We start from the raw sequence: 18,070 nt of genomic DNA on the forward strand, positions 1-18,070 counted from the left end.
CCAAAGAAACAGCAAAGGAGTGACATCAGGAGGCAGGGAGGCAGGACATTTAGGGGAGGTCCGGAGGTGTGAGGGGTGGCAGTGGGCCGTGGCTTCCTAGGCCCTCAAGGCTTCTGTGGAGCCTGAGAACTCTTTTGAGGTAATTTTTTTTTCTTTTAGTTTTTAGTTTTTCGAGACAGGATTTCTCTGTAGCTTTGGAGCTTGCCCTGGAACTTGTTCTGTAAACCAAGCTGACCTCGACCTCACAGAGATCCTCCTGCCTCTGCCTCCTGAGTGCTGGGATTAAAAGCGTGTGCCACTACCACTTGACTAGAGTTTAAATTTTTTATTTTAAACTTGTATTTATTTTTGTATTGGTAATCTAACCCAGGGTATAGGCCTCAAAGAACACAAAAATTATAAAGTAGTACAGTCTTCTGGGTTCCTTTTCTTTCTTGTGTTTAAGAAAAAAATTTAAATATTTATTTATTTATTTATTTTTTGAGACAAGGTCTTACTGTGTAGCTTTGGCTGGCCTGAAACTCCTGATAGATCAGGCTGGCCTCAACTCCTAGAGACCCCTCCTCCTCGGCCTCCCAGCAGTGTTACTATACCCAGCTTGAATTTTTTTGTTCAACTTTTATGTTATGTATATGAGTATTTTGCCCACATATGTGTGTGCGTGGTACCTGGGAAGGCCAGAAGGGGGCGTTTGATCCTCTGGAACTGGAGTTACAGACATTTGTGACCTACTGTGTAGGTGTTAGGACTTGAACCCGGGTCCTCTGGAAGATCAGCCAGTGCTCTTAACCTCTCTACTCTAACCATCCTCTTCCTCAATTTTTGCCACACTGCCCTGAACTCCTGTCTCAAACAGTCCTCTTGCTCATCCCTCAGGGAGCCAGACCTGGTTTCTCTTCTTGTTCTTCCCTTTCTCCTCCTCACTCCAGCGCCACCCAGGAAGGAGCCAATTTTATAACTTGTTGTGTTTCTATTTAGAGATCTCTCTGCATATATATGTGCACAGGCCCATGTTTGCTATGCCATAAAAACAATCCCACGTATTAGTTTGTTTTCTGGTTCTGTGACAGGATATGTGGCGCTGGGTTAGGTGTAAAGAAGTCTCATGGTTCTGCTCTGAAGTCAAGGGCCCACATCTAGCAATGGCGCAGTTGTCAATGTCTTGAGGTTGTGCAGGGCATCACGTAGTACGAAACGGAACCACACCTGTACACCTTCTGTGTCCACCCTGCTTACTTGTCAAGACTCTGCCTCCACCCCTTGATAGCACAGACTCCATTCCAGCCCTCTTCATATCTCACAGTGAGGACTAGAGAGGGGGCTCCGTGGTCACAGAGAACTCACATTGGGGGCTCACGATTTCCTGTAACTGCAGCTCCAGGGCGTGGGAAGTAACCCTCGAATAGTCTAGGCCACGCTGAGTTCCCTAGTGAGGTAACTGCTAGAGTGGCCCTTTAAAGTCTAACATGTTTGGAGATGTATCCAGTCTCTACCAGTATCTAAGTTTAGAACATTTTTATCACCCCCAAAGGAAGTTTGTTTTCCTCTGCTTCAGTGACTGCCGCAGGCACTTTCCACTTCCAGCGAGGGCTCCTGTTAAACTGCCCAGCGGGTCCTTCCTCACGCTGGAGCCCCAGGCCCACTCCAGCACAGAGTTCTGAGTGCCCGTGGGTCGTTTCAGGTCAGATATTGATCCTTTTCTGGAAACGGGCTTTGGGGTCACTTCAGACATTGCCCGACTGCAGATTCTTCACAGTGACTGTTTGGCCGCAAGTCCACTGGCTTCCACTCTGCTGTAGATCTGGAGCAGGCCACGGGCACAGAGCATGCTAGATTGTCACTGAGCCATACCAAGTTCAGTTGTCTTGCAAACATACTGTTGGATTGCAGCAAGCCAGTTTCGCAATGTGCTAGGTCAGCATGCTTGGGTGTGCACGCATGCGTGCTTTTTTGGCAGGTCTGGGAATTGAACCCTGGGCCTGGCATACTGGCCACTGAGCCACCCTCGACCCCAGGCTTGGTCAGTGTGGTTTTAGTCAATCCAGGACCTTGATGGAAAACCTGAGGTGACAAATGACCTAGTTTGGTTCTGAGTCGTGTGAGGTTGGTTTTGCCAGTCTTTGTGTGACTGCTCTGTGCTCTCATGGAGAAGTAGGACCTCAGAGGTTCTCAGTCCTCCATTCTAGCTTCCTTCCCTCCTTCTGACGGAAGGGGCAGTGTGTTGGGTGCACATCTGTCCCTTGATGTCTTAGCAATGACTCCAGGGCAGTGCAGGGAGTGGCTTCTCCTCCTCCCCTGCTTAGCTGTTGTTCTGTTTGTTTATTTAAATACTATTGTCATGGGGCTGGAGAGATAGCTCAGTGGTTAAGAGCTCTGACGACTGCTCTTCCAGAGGACCTGGGTTCAAGTCCTAGCAACCACATGGCAGCTCACAACTGTCTGTAACTCCAAGATCTGACATCCTCACAAGGACATACATGTAATATAGCAAAATACCAATGCAAATAAAATAAAAATAAATTTAAAAAAATGCTCTTGTCATAAACATCAGCAGCTCTCTGGGCTTCCAGTCTGCTACTGGAACTTCCAACCCTTTGAAAATCAAGGAATCTGTGGGCTACAGTACCAGAAAATCAGAATAGAATCCTGAAAGGTGCTGCTGAGTCTGCCTTCCTGGGCTCGACCCACTTGTAGCTCCATCAGCTGGGCATAGAAGTTGCCTCACCTTGGCCCAGAAGACTAGGAACCAGAGCCACATCATGGGTAAGAAACTGGAGATTGCCGGGCAGTGGTGGCACACACCTTTAATCCCAGCACTCAGGAAGCAGAGGCAGGCGGATCTCTGGGAGTTCGAGGCCAGCCTGGTCTACAAAGCGAGTGTCAGGACAGCCAGGACTGTTTCACAGAAAAACCCTGTCTTGAAAAACCAAAAAAAGAAGAAGAAGAAGAAGCTGGAGATGTTGGTCCACAAACTCTGAGAGTCAGCCCAGGGGACTATTTCATTGACCTATGGTTTTACTTCTCTGGACAATTCTACCTGTACATAGCTGTGAGGATCCCCTGCCAGGTGCCAGGCATCCCATCCAGGGCTCCGGAGAGCAATGCTGAGGGCGCTTTCTTTATTCCCCAAGGGCCTGTAATTAGGTGGGTGAATGCCAAGGGTTCCAAGACACGTTAGATGTTGTAAAAGACAGACACATCTTCAGTATTCTGTGCTGTGCCGGGACAAGCTGCCTCGTACTGACGAATAGGAACCATCGTTCTGAGACATGGTCCTGGCCCCACTGGTGTGGAAGTTGCAGAGCACAGTGCGCACTTTCCTGAGCCTCAGCGTGTCTTGCCGATGGCCTTACCTCTTTGTCAGTGTGATTTTAATTGCAGGGGTGTGCCGTAAGACCAGTGTGCACTCCAGGCCAGCGTGTACCCCTAAAGTGTCTAGAATCTTGGTGTCACTTCCAAGTCATGCAGAAAGGGGTCCACGGGTTGGGTTAGACTTCTCCGTGGCCTTGCACACTGCTCCTGACCCCTTGTGGTCCCGCTGTGAGGGCCTGCTTGTTCTGCTGTCCAGAAGGGCCCCAGTTGCTGTGAAATAGCAATGTGGCTTCCCTGGGGGCTGCCAGCAAGTCACACTCTTACCCGCAGTCAGATTTCCGCTACCGTTCTGCTTATAGAATGGTCTTTTTGCTCCTGGCTGCTTTGGGTGGGTCGGTGTCTGTGACTGGTGTGGCTGACTGGCATTCACAGCAAGCCCCATTTTCCTGGTTTGTTTAGCAGAGCAGGGACCATCACTCTGCCGAAACTATAAATGACACAGTTGCTCGTGGGCCGTTATGGATGTAGAGATGGAAGACTGACTGCCCCCTTGGCCTCAGATGATGAGTGCCCCTTTTCCTCTCATTAGTCTCAGCCGATGCCCAGAATGGCTTCTCTGAGTCCCCGGGCACAGCACTCTCCTGTGCCGTATGATGGGCCCCTGTGGACACATTCCAGAATTTCTCTTCCATTGTACACAGGCTTAATGTATTTCTGCCCCTCTTCTGTCTCTTAGAGCTCTGCAGCTCGAGCTGTGTGGGGGAGACTTTGAGTTCCGGGTGTAGACATCAAGTCCCTTCTATTTAATACCACAGGGAGGTGGAGTGGGTGGGGCTGGCTTTCAGAGTGTATCTGAATCGCCAGGTAGCCTGCGTGGGAAAGCCAAGCCTCAACATAAAGCTGTTCATGGCCAGCTGACCACAAGATGACCTCTGTAAACTGGCCTGGTTAACTCTGCCTTCTTCCAGCCCGTAGTTAGGGCCCGGGGCCGGGGGGAGCCGGATTTTCTCCAGGCCAGGCAGGATTGGATTGATCCTACCGAAGGTCCCAGTATTGGGGGGGACGGTGTAGCTCCATAGTAGATAACTTGCCTGGCATGCACAAGGCCTTGGCTTCAATTTTTAGTACCACCAAGGATAGTGGGGGGAAAGGCCTTGTGTTCTCAGTAGATTGGGGAGATCAGAGGTTGTTAATGGTTAATCTCTGAGCCAGGGTGAACTAGCCAGACTGTCTCTGTCTGCCCTGCTTGGTTTCCTGATTTTATCAAGTGTCATCCCTGCGGAAATTGTTGACCTTCTGAGCAACTATATCAGGTGCCACAAAAACTTGGAAAGCCACCCGCAGGGAGAGGGAGAGGTGACCAGCACAGGGCACAAGGCTGTTATAGATCCAGCCCCTGATGGTGAAGGTGACAGTCTTCCTCAAAACTGTTCTGAGAGCTGGAGAGATAGCTCAGTGGTTAAGAGCATTGATGCCCTTCCAAAGGTCAGAAGTTCGATTCCTGGCAACCACATAATGGCAAAATCATTTTGCCGGGCAGTTAGTGGCGCACGCCTTTAATCCCAGCACTCGGGAGGCAGAGGCAGGCGGATCTCTGGGAGTTCGAGGCCAGCCTGGTCTACAAGAGCTAGTTCCGGGACAGGCACCAAAGCTACAGAGAAACCCTGTCTCGAAAAACCAAAAAAAAAAAAAAAAAAAAAAGACTGTTCTGTTGCACCAAGAGCCTTGATGGCCCTATGACAGACCCCGTTCCTAACAGGAGACTTCTGGGAACTATTCGTTTGGTATGATCGAGTGTGGAGATCATGACTCCAGACTGACCTCTCTTGGGTGCTACCTCACCTGGCCTCTCCACCACCATGCACTTCCCTGTGCAGCGAGGGCTCTGCTCTCTCAAGCTTGTTTCCATTTGGTGGTGTTTGGAGACGGTGAGGCAAAGCTCAGAGGGCTTAGCCGAGGCGGGCACATGGCGAGTGCGCAGCAGGTGAGAACTGGCACCGACACCTGGAAGCTTGGGTACCTTTTGTCCTTGTCCTCAGGTCTGAGCTTTCCTTTAACCCCAACCCTCAGGGGCTGAGGCAGGAGGATCATGACTTTGAAGCCAGCCAGAGCTACATAGGGAGACCCTGTCTCAAAACTAAACCAAACAGCCTGAACAGCAGTGAGAAGAAACTTGCTTAGATACTTAGAGGGGAAGGGAATTGCAGCTTTGGGGCCGCAGCTTCTCAGACCCCTGACTCTCTTATTGCCCCCAGCAGTCCCAACAAGCGAGGCCCACCAACATACAATGAGCACATCACCAAACGTGTGGCCTCCAGCCCAGCCCCACCAGAAGGCCCCAGCCACCCTCGAGAGCCAAGCACACCCCACCGCTACCGAGACCGAGAGGGCCGGGCAGAGCTGCGCAGGGACAAGTCCCCAGGCCGTCCCCTGGAGCGGGAGAAGTCCCCAGGCCGGATGCTCAGCACGAGGAGAGAGCGGTCCCCAGGGAGACTGTTTGAAGACAGCAGCAGGGGCCGGCTGCCTGCGGGAGCCGTGAGGACCCCACTGTCGCAGGTTAACAAGGTGAGACAGTGTCCCGAGGGCTGCACAGCTCTCTTGTGGCCAGAAGCTGCCTCTTGGCTGCTGTTGTAAAAGTGAGACTCCATCACTGTGGCTCAGGCTGTGGGAAGTAAAAGCTTAAGAAATTATTATTTATTTTGAAGGTGCTTCCACCACAAATGACAACATGTGTGATTAGGGGAAGGGGGTGTGCACACCTCAAAATGTAACAGCTACCAAAGGGTAGGTTGTTCCCTGCCCAAGAGGCAGTACTAGTGGCTTCTCGGTCTATTCCGTGCACACAAACAAATATGTGTGTGTGTGGCCTCTGTAAGTACGAGTGATAGCATTCTAGATATTTCCAGACATGCTGGTAAACTCAGGTATTGTAGACACTGATATTTTTCTGTAAGTTTTCCAGAAACTTGTAACTGTGCTTTTGGCTTCTAGAACTTTGAGCTTTTTCAACGTCTGAAGTGGTACCTGGGTGATATTTAGGATAGTGTCTGAATCAGTAGGTGGAGATCTTGAAGTGGTACCCGGGTGATGTTTAGGATAGTGTCTGAATCAGTAGATGGAGATCTTGAAGTGGTACCCGGGTGATGTTTAGGATAGTGGTCCTGGGGGTCCATCCTTCCTGGTGGACTGTCCAGTTTCTAGAGCACACTCTAGCTAGAGGCACCATCTTCCTGTCTGCTGAGGATGATTTTCTGAGTGTCACTGTCCTGCTGATGCTGCTACAGCACACGGTCAGGACTTCCGGTAGAGAAAGAAGAGAAGCAACGTAAATGTTTTCCCATTGAAACTTAGTGTGCATATGTGTGCATGCAACTGTGCAAATTCAGTCTGATTGGGTTTTTTCCTGCCTGACCCCATGCCTTGAGGGCTGGCTCTGTTAAGTTGGCACCACCACCCACCGCTGGTGGGACAGGACAGATACCATTAAGTAACACTGGCCTCACACAGAGAGTCAACAGTTGTGGCCATGGATGCTAAAATCCCTCCTATTTGTTTTGCTCCTAGGTCTGGGACCAGTCTTCAGTATAAATCTCAACCAGAAAAACCACCTCTTCATTCAGCCTGCAGGACCACACCACACCCTGGGTCTCTGCCGCAGGGGACCCCAGCGCCCGTCCGCTCGACCCGCATTCAGCACAGCTGGGTCCAGACTGTCCTTGGCACAGATACCCCCACCTACAAGGGGTGCAGATAGCCAAGGCTCGTAGGCGCTGCTGGCACTCAGTGCCCCACCCCGGGGCACCTTCCTGCAGTCATCCTCTTTGCACTTTGTTACTCTTCCACTCATTCAGAGACTTTTGTATTTAGCTCCAGCCTGTACCAGTTCATCAAAGGACGCCAACCCGGACTGTGGCTGGAGTCTACCTGCTACTCCGAGATCCTTGGGTTGGTTGGTTTTTCTTTGCTTTTTAGTGTTTTTTTCTTTTCTTTTCTTTTCTTTTTTTTTTTTTAAAGACAACAGAATTCTTAGTAGATTTGGATAGCGACGTATTTCCTGTTGTAGTCGTTTTTAGCTAGATCACACCATCAAGTCTTTGCCACTGAAACGTAGCATAGAAGACTCCCCGTTGGTCGGCTAACCTCCCGTGTTCATGTAGCTTCCTTCTTGTTCTGGTCCAGTCTCATAGATGGCCCTGTTGGACGCAGGGTGACATCGTAGCCAAATGTTTACCGTTCTCATTGCCTTTTATGGCCTTGACAACTTCCCTTCCCACCAGCTGAGAATGTATGGAGGTCGATCCGGCCTCAGCTCGGAGGCAGTGACCTGGGGCCAAGGGACCTCATCGAGCTCTCTCCCCCACCCCTCAGCGTCATCTCCCCAGCCTACTTCCCCAGCTTTCCACGTAGCTTTGGCCAGGAAAGCACGCAATAGACTTGCTGCAAGCCCAGCATTAACAGGCCTTGGGGTTGGGCCTGGGACCGGGGCGCCCACCTCCTGTTCTGAGGGTTGGCGTGTTGCTCCTCACTCCTCTGGAATGGGGAGGAGAGCTGTCTGGGAGCCCTGCATGGCGGATCACTGCATGCGCTGCCCCTGACCTGGCTGACTCCTCCCTGGGTTGCTCTGCCAATGTACTGCTGCCATCCCATAGCCCCACCAAGCCGAGACCCTCTGATACTTGTCAGCTAACCGGCCACAGCAGGCTGCAGTCTGTAGCACTGAACAAACAAACGAAAAACAAAACGCTCAAGCCTTACGACCAGAGAAGGATTTCAGCAAACCACACTTCTCCCTCAGCTTCCCCTCCCACCTTTGTTCCCTGCTGACTTCAAGAATGCCTGTGTGTTCACACAAAAACCCAGCACAGTTCTACCCCACGAAACTGTGACTTCGCAGATGAGCCTTTCCCTAGGGCTGGACCTAAGACCAGGACATTGGAGAGAAGCCGCAGCTCAACTCTTCCAGCCCTGTGGGGCTGGCGAGTCCCCCCTTAGGTGCAGTGCGGCGTGCCCAGTCTCTCTCCACGCTCTTTAGAGTGGGAATTCCTGGCAACTGGATAGAACCAATGTAGAGGCTTTGCAGTTGGCAAGCTAACTAGCGGCCTTACTTCTGCCTTTAATCTCCCACAAGGCCTCTTCTGCTTTGGATTCTCCACGATTCTTAGGCGTGCCTCCACAACTAAGGCACCTCCTAGGTAGGCTGAAAGGTAGACCCGTCCCCACCACAGCCGGTGACCGTGTCCACAGTCCATGTCACTTCCCAGATTACAACCTGGCCTAAATGCCGGCTCCTTCCTGCTCGTCTCTGACCTAAGTGCTTTCTAGTTTGAAACGCCCGTGACCCTCCATGTCCAGTGCCCTGCTGCTGTGTTTTATGTGTGGCTTGGAATCTTTGGGGTTGTGTTCCCTATCCCCGTTCCCCCAGGGCAGATCTGACTGACTGTTTGCTGAAGTTTTTGTCTCTTGGTCCACAAGTATTTGGAATGGTCACTGATACCTGGTCTTCAGTCTTGGCATTTCATTTAGGACCTCCACGAGAAATGGGCCCCGTGAGCCCTGACCGTGTGTATTGCGCGTCTCATCTGTGAAGTGCTTCCTGCTACATAGAACTAGCTCAAAAGACTGTACATATTTACAAGAAACTTTATATTCGTAACAAAAAAAAAGGAAATTGAATTGGTTTCTACTTTTTTATTGTAAAAGGTGCATTTTTCAACACTTACTTTTGTTTTCAACGGTGGTAGTTGTGGACAGTCATCTCCGCCGGAGTGGGGAGCTCTCTGTGTGACCACCGAGATGCCAGCAGGAAATAATCGTAACCCGAAATCGCAGTCAAAAGCTTATTAGCATCAGTAAGATTCTAGGTCTCCAAAAGTACAGGCTTTTTCTTCATTACCTTTTTTATTCCAAACGAGGAGAACACACGGAAAATTCCAGATCCACCTTGAGAGGAATGAACTTTGCTGTTGAACAATAGTGAAATAAAGCAATGATCTCAAAATGTTCGCTCCCTTGGCATCTTCTCTCGTCAGAGCACAGGCTCACTGGCACAACACCTCCGCTCTGAGGGAGGATGGTTCTGGGTGCCACGGGGTGGCTAGAATCAGATTCTGATCTTGGGATTAAGAGTCGGGGAACACTTGGTTTGGTGAGGGCTTCTATGAACCAGGTGCTTGTTATTAAAGTCGTTTTCTAGGACGGGGAACTGGAAAGCAGCTTCAGCTGCCGCCTAGGCTGCTGCAAGAGGATTGGTCTAGAACATATTAGCTGTGAGGCAGCTAACCAGGAAAACAGGTCAGCACAGGCTCTTTCTTATCCCATTACACCGAGGCCATCGCGAACTTAACCCTGCACTTGTCTTCAGGGGGGCTTGGGTAAAGGGGGTTGAATGCTTCCAGCTCTGACCAGACGGTTACTGTTTGCAAGGTAAACGCTCTCCACCCCGTTGTAATTTATGTAAACTGGACTGGTCCAGAAAAAGATTTTCTCCCCGACCCCCCACAATACCTGTTGCTTTTAATCTCTGATTAAAATACAACACGGTAATTGGATGTAGTTAAAAGTTGACTTTGAGGGTTAAATCTAACAGGCTTTTGATGGGAGCTACAGAGGCTGTGTTCCTTGTGATTGTGAGAAAGACAATGACTCACAAAGGAGGAAGTAAGATGTTTCAATTTTTCCACAGAACAAACAGAATAAAATGCTGGTGAGCTACCAACTACCATTTCAGTTACTAGCTTAAGGTTCTTGGCAGCCAAGGACTGCCCCCAAAACTAACCAAACAGGGTTTGATTCCAAAAGGAACTTGCTCAGAGATCTTTTGGACCTGAAGGGACTACCCTACGAAACAACTATGAAATCACTCAATTACACTATAAAGTGAGGCCCAGCCCTTGACAACTTAATTCTCACCAAACTCAAAACATTGACTTCATACCAAGTTTCATGACTATGAAGCTTTGGGTTCCTAGGGCCAAAGCGAAAGAGAGTCTATTTAATTAAGGGCTTGAAAGACCCTCGGGGAGGACCTTCCCTCAGGAGGAGACCCCTGAACCCAAGGAGCAGTCCCAGACCACTGGCTGTAAATAGCAAGAGGTTTATTGGGTGTACACAGGTACCTGCCGGCGGCAAAGTCTTTTGGAGGACTTGCGCACCCCCAGGCTGGGCAGGGGGTCTTTTATATGGAAACGGGCAGGCGGAGCAGGCATATAGAAGCAAAGGCATGGATGCAGGAATCCTATTGGTCAATTCGAATGAGGAGATGGGTCAATTTGGGGACAAGTTCCTCTGGGACACGTAGATCTGATAATAATAGCTGACTTGGCCCTATCTAGGGCACATGTAGTTTTTCCCAGGACTGTTTGTTCCCCTCCTAGGCCTGGTGTCTGACCATAGATATCCTGTTTGACCGCCTAGGAGTGCTGACTTTACCTTGAACTTACATCTATTTGTGTGAAAGCTTTGCAAAATGGCATTACAGCAGCTAAGCTGGGGTCTTTCATTCCCCCATTTTCTTTTGGCATTGAGTTAAATCTTTTACTCAAGATAATTATGGAATCTCAGTTTTCTGTTGTCTTAGCCTTTGGTATTCATGGGTTAAGACTAGGGCCTGGATGACGGATAGCCTGCGTTTGGATACATAAGGCTTGGTTGGACGTGGGGTGTTTAGGAGGTTGGTGTAAGGGCCTTTCCATCGAGGTTCCAAGTTCTTAGTCTGGTGTCTGCGGACCCATACAGTGTCTCCTATCTGGAAAGGATGCGGTATCATAGGCTGGTTCAGTTGGTCTCGGTAAGCTGCAGCGAGTGGCTTCCAGACCTCTCTTTGCATAATCTGCAAAGCTTGCAAATGAGCTTCCAGAGAAGGGCTGTTAGCAAAATCAGCAATATTTGAGTCAAAGAAGTTTATGAATAGGGATGGGGCCCCGTACAGTATCTCAAAAGGAGTCAGTCCGTGGGGGCCCGGAGTGTTGCGGGCCCTATATAAGGCTAGGGGCAAGAGGAGTACCCAGTCTCTAGAGCCAGCTGCGAGCGTTAATTTAGATAAAGTCTCCTTAATTGTCCTATTCATGCGTTCTACCTGTCCTGAACTTTGGGGTCTATATGCAGTGTAATTTCCATTCAATCCCCAAAAGCTTGGCCACCAACTGACTTACCTGGGAGACGAAGGCGGGCCCCCCGTTATCAGTACCCAGGACCTGGGGCATCCCATACCTAGGAAAGATTTTTTTTTTTTTCAGGAGTTTCTTGGTCACCACCTTTGTAGTTTCATGTTTGGTGGGGAAAGCTTCTATCCATCCTGAAAACGTGTCTACGAACATTAAGAGGTACTTATATCCATAGAGGCCGGGCTTAACTTCTGTAAAGTCAATCTCCCAGTGTACACCAGGACGATGTCCCCGTACCCGGACCCCTGGCCCAAGCTTAATCTTGCCTGCATTTACTTGAGCACAGGCTTTACGTTCATCAGATACCTTTTGTAGGTCCCCATCTCTGTTTAGGAGGTAGGGGCCAGTTTCCTGTCGTTCCAGTAAGGTTTTTATCTTCTTTGGTCCTAAATGGGTCAACTTGTGCAGGTATTTTATCAGCTCATAGGTATGTCTCATTGGCATAACAGTCTTTCCCTTGAAGACCCAATGTTGTTCTTTGGGGTCATAGGTGGCCCCCATTTTCTTTAGGAGGTAGGTGTCTTCTTGACTATAGGGCAGTGGATATCGGAATGGCCTTGTATTTTCTGAATCGGTCAGAGGGAAGGCCCAGGAGGTGCTGATTGTTTTTAGGGCAGCCTCCTTGGTGGCAGCATCCGTCAATCAATTTCCTTTTGCCTCCGGGCTGTGGCCCTTTTGGTGGCCAGGACAGTGCATAATACTCAGTTTTTGGGGCAGAAATAGGGCTTTGAGTAGTGTCAAGATTTCAGTTTTATTTTTAATTTCTTTCCCTCTGAGGTCAGCAGCCCTCGCCTTCGGTAAATTTCCCATGTATATGGGCAGTGGCAAAGGTGTATCGACTGTCCGTATAGACATTAAGTTTCTTACCTTCTGCCATCTGGAGTGCCTGGGTCAATGCGATGAGTTCTGCTTTTTGGGCTGAGGTGCTTGTTGGTAGGGCTTTAGCCCAGATTACCTCGGTTTCCGTGGTTATTGTTGCCCCCCCCCGCCCCCGCTCTCTGTTCCCTGTTTTCCAGGAAGCTGCTACCATCGGTGGGTGTACCAGGTGTAGTCAGTGTCCTGAAGAGGGTGATCAGGTCCGGTCTGGTCCCATGCATTTCCGCAAGGATCTGGAGGCAATCATGCTGCTCTGCCTCCTCCGGCAAGGGGAGCAAGGTTGCGGGGTTGAGAGCAACCACAGGTCCAAATTGCACCCGGTCTGCATCCAGGAGCATGGCTTGGTAATGAGTCATGCGGGCATTGGAAAGCCAGTGGTCTGGAGGCTGTTTGACCAAGGCCTCCACTGCATGGGGTGCCAGGATGGTCAATGGCTGGCCCAGAGTCAATTTACCTGCGTCCTTAGTAAGGACTGCAATAGCTGTTACCATCCGTAGACAGGGCGAGTTTCTTGGGCAGATAGGCCACAGCACATCTCCAGGGGCCCAGTCTCTGGGTCAGGACCCCCTTGGCATATCCTGCTTTTCATCTATAAACAGTTCGAAGGGTTTGGTAATGTCTGGAAGGCCCAATGCGGGTGAGGTTAGCAAAGCTTTTTTTATATTGTTGAAGGCCTCCTGGTGCTCCTTTTCCCAGGTAAACATCATCCCTTGCTTGGTTAAAGGATATAAGGGAGCAGCCATCTCCACAAATCCTGGGACCCAGAGGCGGCAGAACCCCGCTGTTCCCAGAAACTCCCGCAGCTGGCGGGGGTACTGGGGGGCGGGCAGGGATGTTAGTGATAGTCTGTTTGTGCGCCTCGGTCAGCCATCTCTGTCCATCTTTCAATTGATAACCTAAGTAAATGACTTGTTTCTGACATATTTGAGCCTTTTTGGCTGATGCCTGATATCCTAATTGTCCCAATGTCTGTAGGAGGGCTTTTATGCCCTCCTGACATTCCTTTTCTGAGGCGGCCGCCAGAAGGAGGTCATCAACATATTGGAGCAATATCAGGGAGGGGTACTGAACCCGAAAATCTGCCAAGGCCCGGTGTAAGGCCTCATCAAAGAGGGTCGGGCTATTCTTGAATCCCTGAGGGAGCCTGGTCTGGGTCAATTGACCTGAAAGTCCAAGATCTGGGTCCTTCCATTCAAAGGCATAAAGGGACTGGCTCTCAGGATGCAACCGCAAGCAGAAGAAAGCATCCTTTAAGTCCAATACAGTGTACCAAACGTGGGATGATGGTAGAGTACTTAATAGATTGTAAGGGTTGGGGACCGTGGGGTGTATGTCCTCCATCTTTTGTTAACCTTCCTCAGATCCTGCATTGGCCGGTAGTCCCCAGTCCCCCGCTTCTTTACCGGTAAGAGGGGGGTGTTCCATGGTGACCGGCAGGGGATGAGGATGCCCTGGTCCAAGAGCCTCTTTTCTTGCAATAGGCACATTGGTCCCTGTCCATTTTGGCCCCCTTCCGTTCTCCCAGCCTACCTCCCTTTCTTTCTTGTCCTTGAACTACAGTGGCCAGCAGCCTGCTTAATTCTTTATTCTTTTTCATGTCTCTTTCCTCCTGATCCCTTTTCATTCTCTGCCATAACCTTTCTTCCTTTTCCTCTGGTGTCTCTCTCATTCTCGCAGCACCCAATGCTGGTCTAAGAGCCATGCTCGACGGGTGTCAAGGATGCTGGCCTAAGAAGTGTTAACCATCATGGTGCTTCTGGTACCCCAGCTTCCCCTAGTCCTACATACAAGCAGCCCAGCCCTCCCAAGGAAATCTCCATCATAAGCATGCATCCTTGGCTTTTCTTCTTCCTTCTTCATGCCCATTTCTCACTTACTGGTTGCTCCTCTAAATATATTTGTAAATTCTCCTTTCCTTCTCTCTTTCCCCTTTATCTCTCTGCCTCTTTCTTTGCCTCCTTCAGCAGATCCTGTATTGTATATCCCTGCGGACCTTCCAGTCTCTGTAATTTACTTCTGATATTCGGACTGGACTGCCAAATAAAGGACATTGAAACGCTAGTGGCCTACCCCAGTTCCCCCGGGTCATAGGGAGTAGTCTGCAGAAAAGGACCTTTTTGCCAAAGGTTAGTTCAGAAGACCCACATCAAGAGATGAGGCTGCAGGGGATGGTGGCTCACGCCTTTAATCCCAGCACTCAGGAGGCAGAGGCAGGCGGATCTCTGTGAGTTCGAGGCCAAGCCTGGTCTACAGAGTGAGTTCCAGGACAGCCATAGCTACACAGAGAAACCTTGTCTCGAAAGACAAAAGGGGTGGAATGGGGGGGGGGGGCTGGCCCTGCAGGGGTGGGGCAGCTGAGCTTCCACCATAATTACATTGTCTCCTTGCAGTGGTTCTCAGCCAAGACCCTACAGATTGCTAGACTGACAGCGATTCTAAGTGACAGAGTTAGTTTTGGTCACCACAGGTATGGGCTCTGAGTGATATCCAATGGGGAGAGGGTCGGGGAAGTGCTATGAATGCCCTATAATTCCCGGAGAGCCTTCTTCCCCCATACCTACACTAGCAACACTAAGTCTGAGCCTCTGTTCTGGCTTTCCAGTCAGAGGCGGTTCTGTTCAGATCCTTCTTGCTGGTTTAACTGCTGCTTATTCTGTCAGGAACCATCAAATGCTGGACCTGTTTCCTTGAAGTTGAGGGGGCTGTGGGTGGAAATACAGTACAGCAATGGCGGCTTCCCCTTGGGTCTGTCAATGAGTAATCGAGCTGTTTGCCAAGAGGGGTTATTAGAGGTGGAAGAGAGGACTTTGAAAGTGACTGCTACTGCGCGTGCCTCAGGCTCCTTCACAGAGCCACAAAATGGGGAAAGGGCAATTGACACAGGCTGGGCACCTGGAGCTGTCTCCTGTTTCCCTGGCTGTGGCATTTCCACATGGGACAGAGAGATGAATTCCTGGGGGGGGGGCGCTATTGATGTGGACTCCAGAGACAGTAGCTGGGTCCCACAGACCAGGCTCCAGCTTGTAGGATCTCCTACAAGGTTCGGACTCAGAGCTCTCAGGAAGACCGGATGATTCCTACAGTTAACTGGGATGATGGGCTTTATAAGAAATACAGTCATGACTTCCTTGCTTTCTCCTCAAGATGGGAGGCTCAGAGGCAGAAGGCTCAAGTTTCTGTTTGTCCATTAACCTGCTGGGTACAAGTGTTGCAGACTCATTGGAAGCAGGATACACTCAATGACTGACCCAGACTTGGGTCTTCACAACACAATTCAGACTGTTAACATGGGCAGATGCTTGTGTAGGGCTTCACAACACGGTTCAGACCGTTAGCACAGGTGGATGCTTTTGTATGGGGCTTCACAACACGGTTCAGACCGTTAGCACGGGCGGATGCTTTTGTATGGGGCTTCACAACACGGTTCAGACCGTTAGCACGGGCGGATGCTTTTGTGTAGGGCTTCACAACACGGTTCAGACCGTTAGCACAGGTGGATGCTTTTGAGTAGTGTTGCTACTGGAAACCGCAACTGAGACGGTGTCATTTACAAAGAACACATTTATTCCGTGCACTTCTGGGAAATCTGAGACAAGGTGCTATGGGTGTGATTGCCTGGCCAGGGCTGCGGTAGGCTTCCAAGATGAACCTTTTGTTTCTGAACTTCTCCATGGGGGCAGAGGGCTTTGTCCTCACATGGCAAAAGTCATGAAGTCCTGTGGTAAAGCTTCCCTCATGAGGGCTGGGCAGGGGGCTCATGACCTAACAACTTCTTAAACAGCACCTACACCTGGGCTTTGGATGGGACCTAGTCAGATCATGGTGGATGAACCACCAGAATTCAGTGTAAGCTTGAATGTGAACTTGGGTTCATGTTCAAGGAACCTTGTTCTCTGAAATGCCCTGGTCTCGGACCTCAGTCATGGATGTCTGGGACTTCCTAATGAGCTGATGTTACTTTGTAATTTCCTTGTCTGGTGCCCTGACCTCCTGTTTGTGGACACAACTCACTTGTTTTGTGGCTCCCAGTGTAACATAAGGGGGTCCAGGTGTCATCTTGCTTAGTTCACCCTTCGTTTTCCAGGGAGAGGACATCCCTAGAAGCCATGCGATTCACAGCTACATCTGCTATGGGGTGAACAGCTCAAGACTTACATGTCAGGCTGGTAACCTAGTCGCAGAGCACTGTTAACTGCCCTCACATCTACCCACAAGTAGAGACAAGGGAAGTGGCCTTGCCTGGGTCCTCTGGATATGGTGTCTTCATATATGATTGAGGTTGACTGCCTAGAAAGATGTTACACAGGGCCTCCAAACTAAAGTTGTTTACTAAGATTTACTTCAGGGCCGGGCGGTGTTGGCGCACGCCTTTAATCCCAGCACTTGGGAGGCAGAGGCAGGCGGATCTCTGTGAGTTCGAGACCAGCCTGGTCTACAAGAGCTAGTTCCAGGACAGGCTCCAAAACCACAGAGAAACCCTGTCTCGAAAAACCAAAAAAAAAAAAAAAAAAAAAAAAAAAAAAAGATTTACTTCAGATTTTATCATTCCCCAAATAATACAGCTTAGTTATTTGCATAAGTTTGCATTTTATTAAGCATACAGGAAGATGCGTGTAGCTTATATGGAAATACTATACCATTTTATTTGTGACTAGAGTGTCTGGAGATTTTCATAATGGGAGCTGAGAAAGAACCAGTCACCTGAGGATACTGAGAAACCACTTACATTTTGATTCAGCCTTACATTTTAATGATTTTCCAGGCCTTACCTTTGTCTCTGTAATTTATGTTTACGTTTTCAGACAAAGGAAATACATCTTCACTAAAAAGCAATTTGAAATAACCATGGAGCCTGTCCTCATCTACAGAGAACGGTAGCTAACGAAGAAAGTGTAACCTGGGTCACAGAACACAACCAGACAGGTAGCTGTACTTCTGTGGGTTGGCCACACAGCTGCTCCTTTTCCGTTTCTTGGAAGTAATTTACACCATTGCCTTTAGCTTCTGGGTCTGGGATCTCTGGGCATCTTCTGGACTATAGTGGACTTTCTTTTGCTCTTTGAAATATGAAAATGAGATCTTTGAATAAATATGCGCATAGAATGCATGTGTTCGTTTCCTGAAGCTGTGCCTGCCGTCTGCCACTTTGGGATACTAGTCATCTCCCTCAGGAGCCACCTATGATCCGGGGACTGTCACTCTCACGGGGCGCCCTCGGAACTAGTTTTTACATTGCACTTTTGGGTGTTCCAGCCCCTTGTGAGTGGAGCTAACTTTTTAAATGCGCATGTGGAGGCCACAGGATGGTCAGGTGTCCTGTCACTCTCCCCCTTTTCTCTTGAAGCAAGGTGTCTCACTAAACCTCAAACTCGTATTTTAACTAGACTGGCTGGCCATGGGTGCTGGGATCTGCTTGTTTCTCCTCCCAACACTAGGGTTACAAGCACAGGACTTTTATGTGGATGCTGGAGATCTGAACCGGGATTCTCATGCTCACATAGTGCATCTCCCCAGCGCCCCAAGAGCTAATTTACACACGAAATTTTCTTCTAGTTCCTGCCTCACTCTCGGGCACCCACAGGTATGATGGGCAGGTGCCTCCGCATCTGACCCTCAGCCAGTGGGAATTCACAGCTGTCTTGTCCACAGAGTTACAAGACAGACCTGGAAGGTCTACTCTTCAAGAAACTAAACAGAATGTAAACTCCCTCTGGTTAGTT

The 18,070-nt window shown here is 49.6% G+C and overlaps 1 protein-coding gene across 10 annotated transcripts in view; it reads left to right on the top strand.

Moving 5' to 3' along the window:
- Positions 1-7,396, top strand: part of Cit (citron rho-interacting serine/threonine kinase) — a 173,985-nt gene extending 166,589 nt beyond the window's left edge. For 8 of the 10 annotated variants that reach the window (XM_057763551.1, XM_057763552.1, XM_057763542.1 and 5 more), the window contains 2 exons: positions 5,568-5,877; positions 6,877-7,396. In XM_057763551.1, coding sequence (XP_057619534.1) covers positions 5,568-5,877; positions 6,877-6,900 — 334 coding nt within the window. In that variant the 3' untranslated portion in view covers positions 6,901-7,396. The remainder of the gene's footprint in view (positions 1-5,567; positions 5,878-6,876) is intronic. The other 2 variants (XM_057763546.1, XM_057763549.1) reach the window with 1 other exon arrangement.
- Positions 7,397-18,070: the final 10,674 nt, after the last annotated feature.

Source organism: Chionomys nivalis, chromosome 3 (assembly GCF_950005125.1).
Source record: "Chionomys nivalis chromosome 3, mChiNiv1.1, whole genome shotgun sequence".
NCBI lineage: Eukaryota > Metazoa > Chordata > Mammalia > Rodentia > Cricetidae > Chionomys > Chionomys nivalis.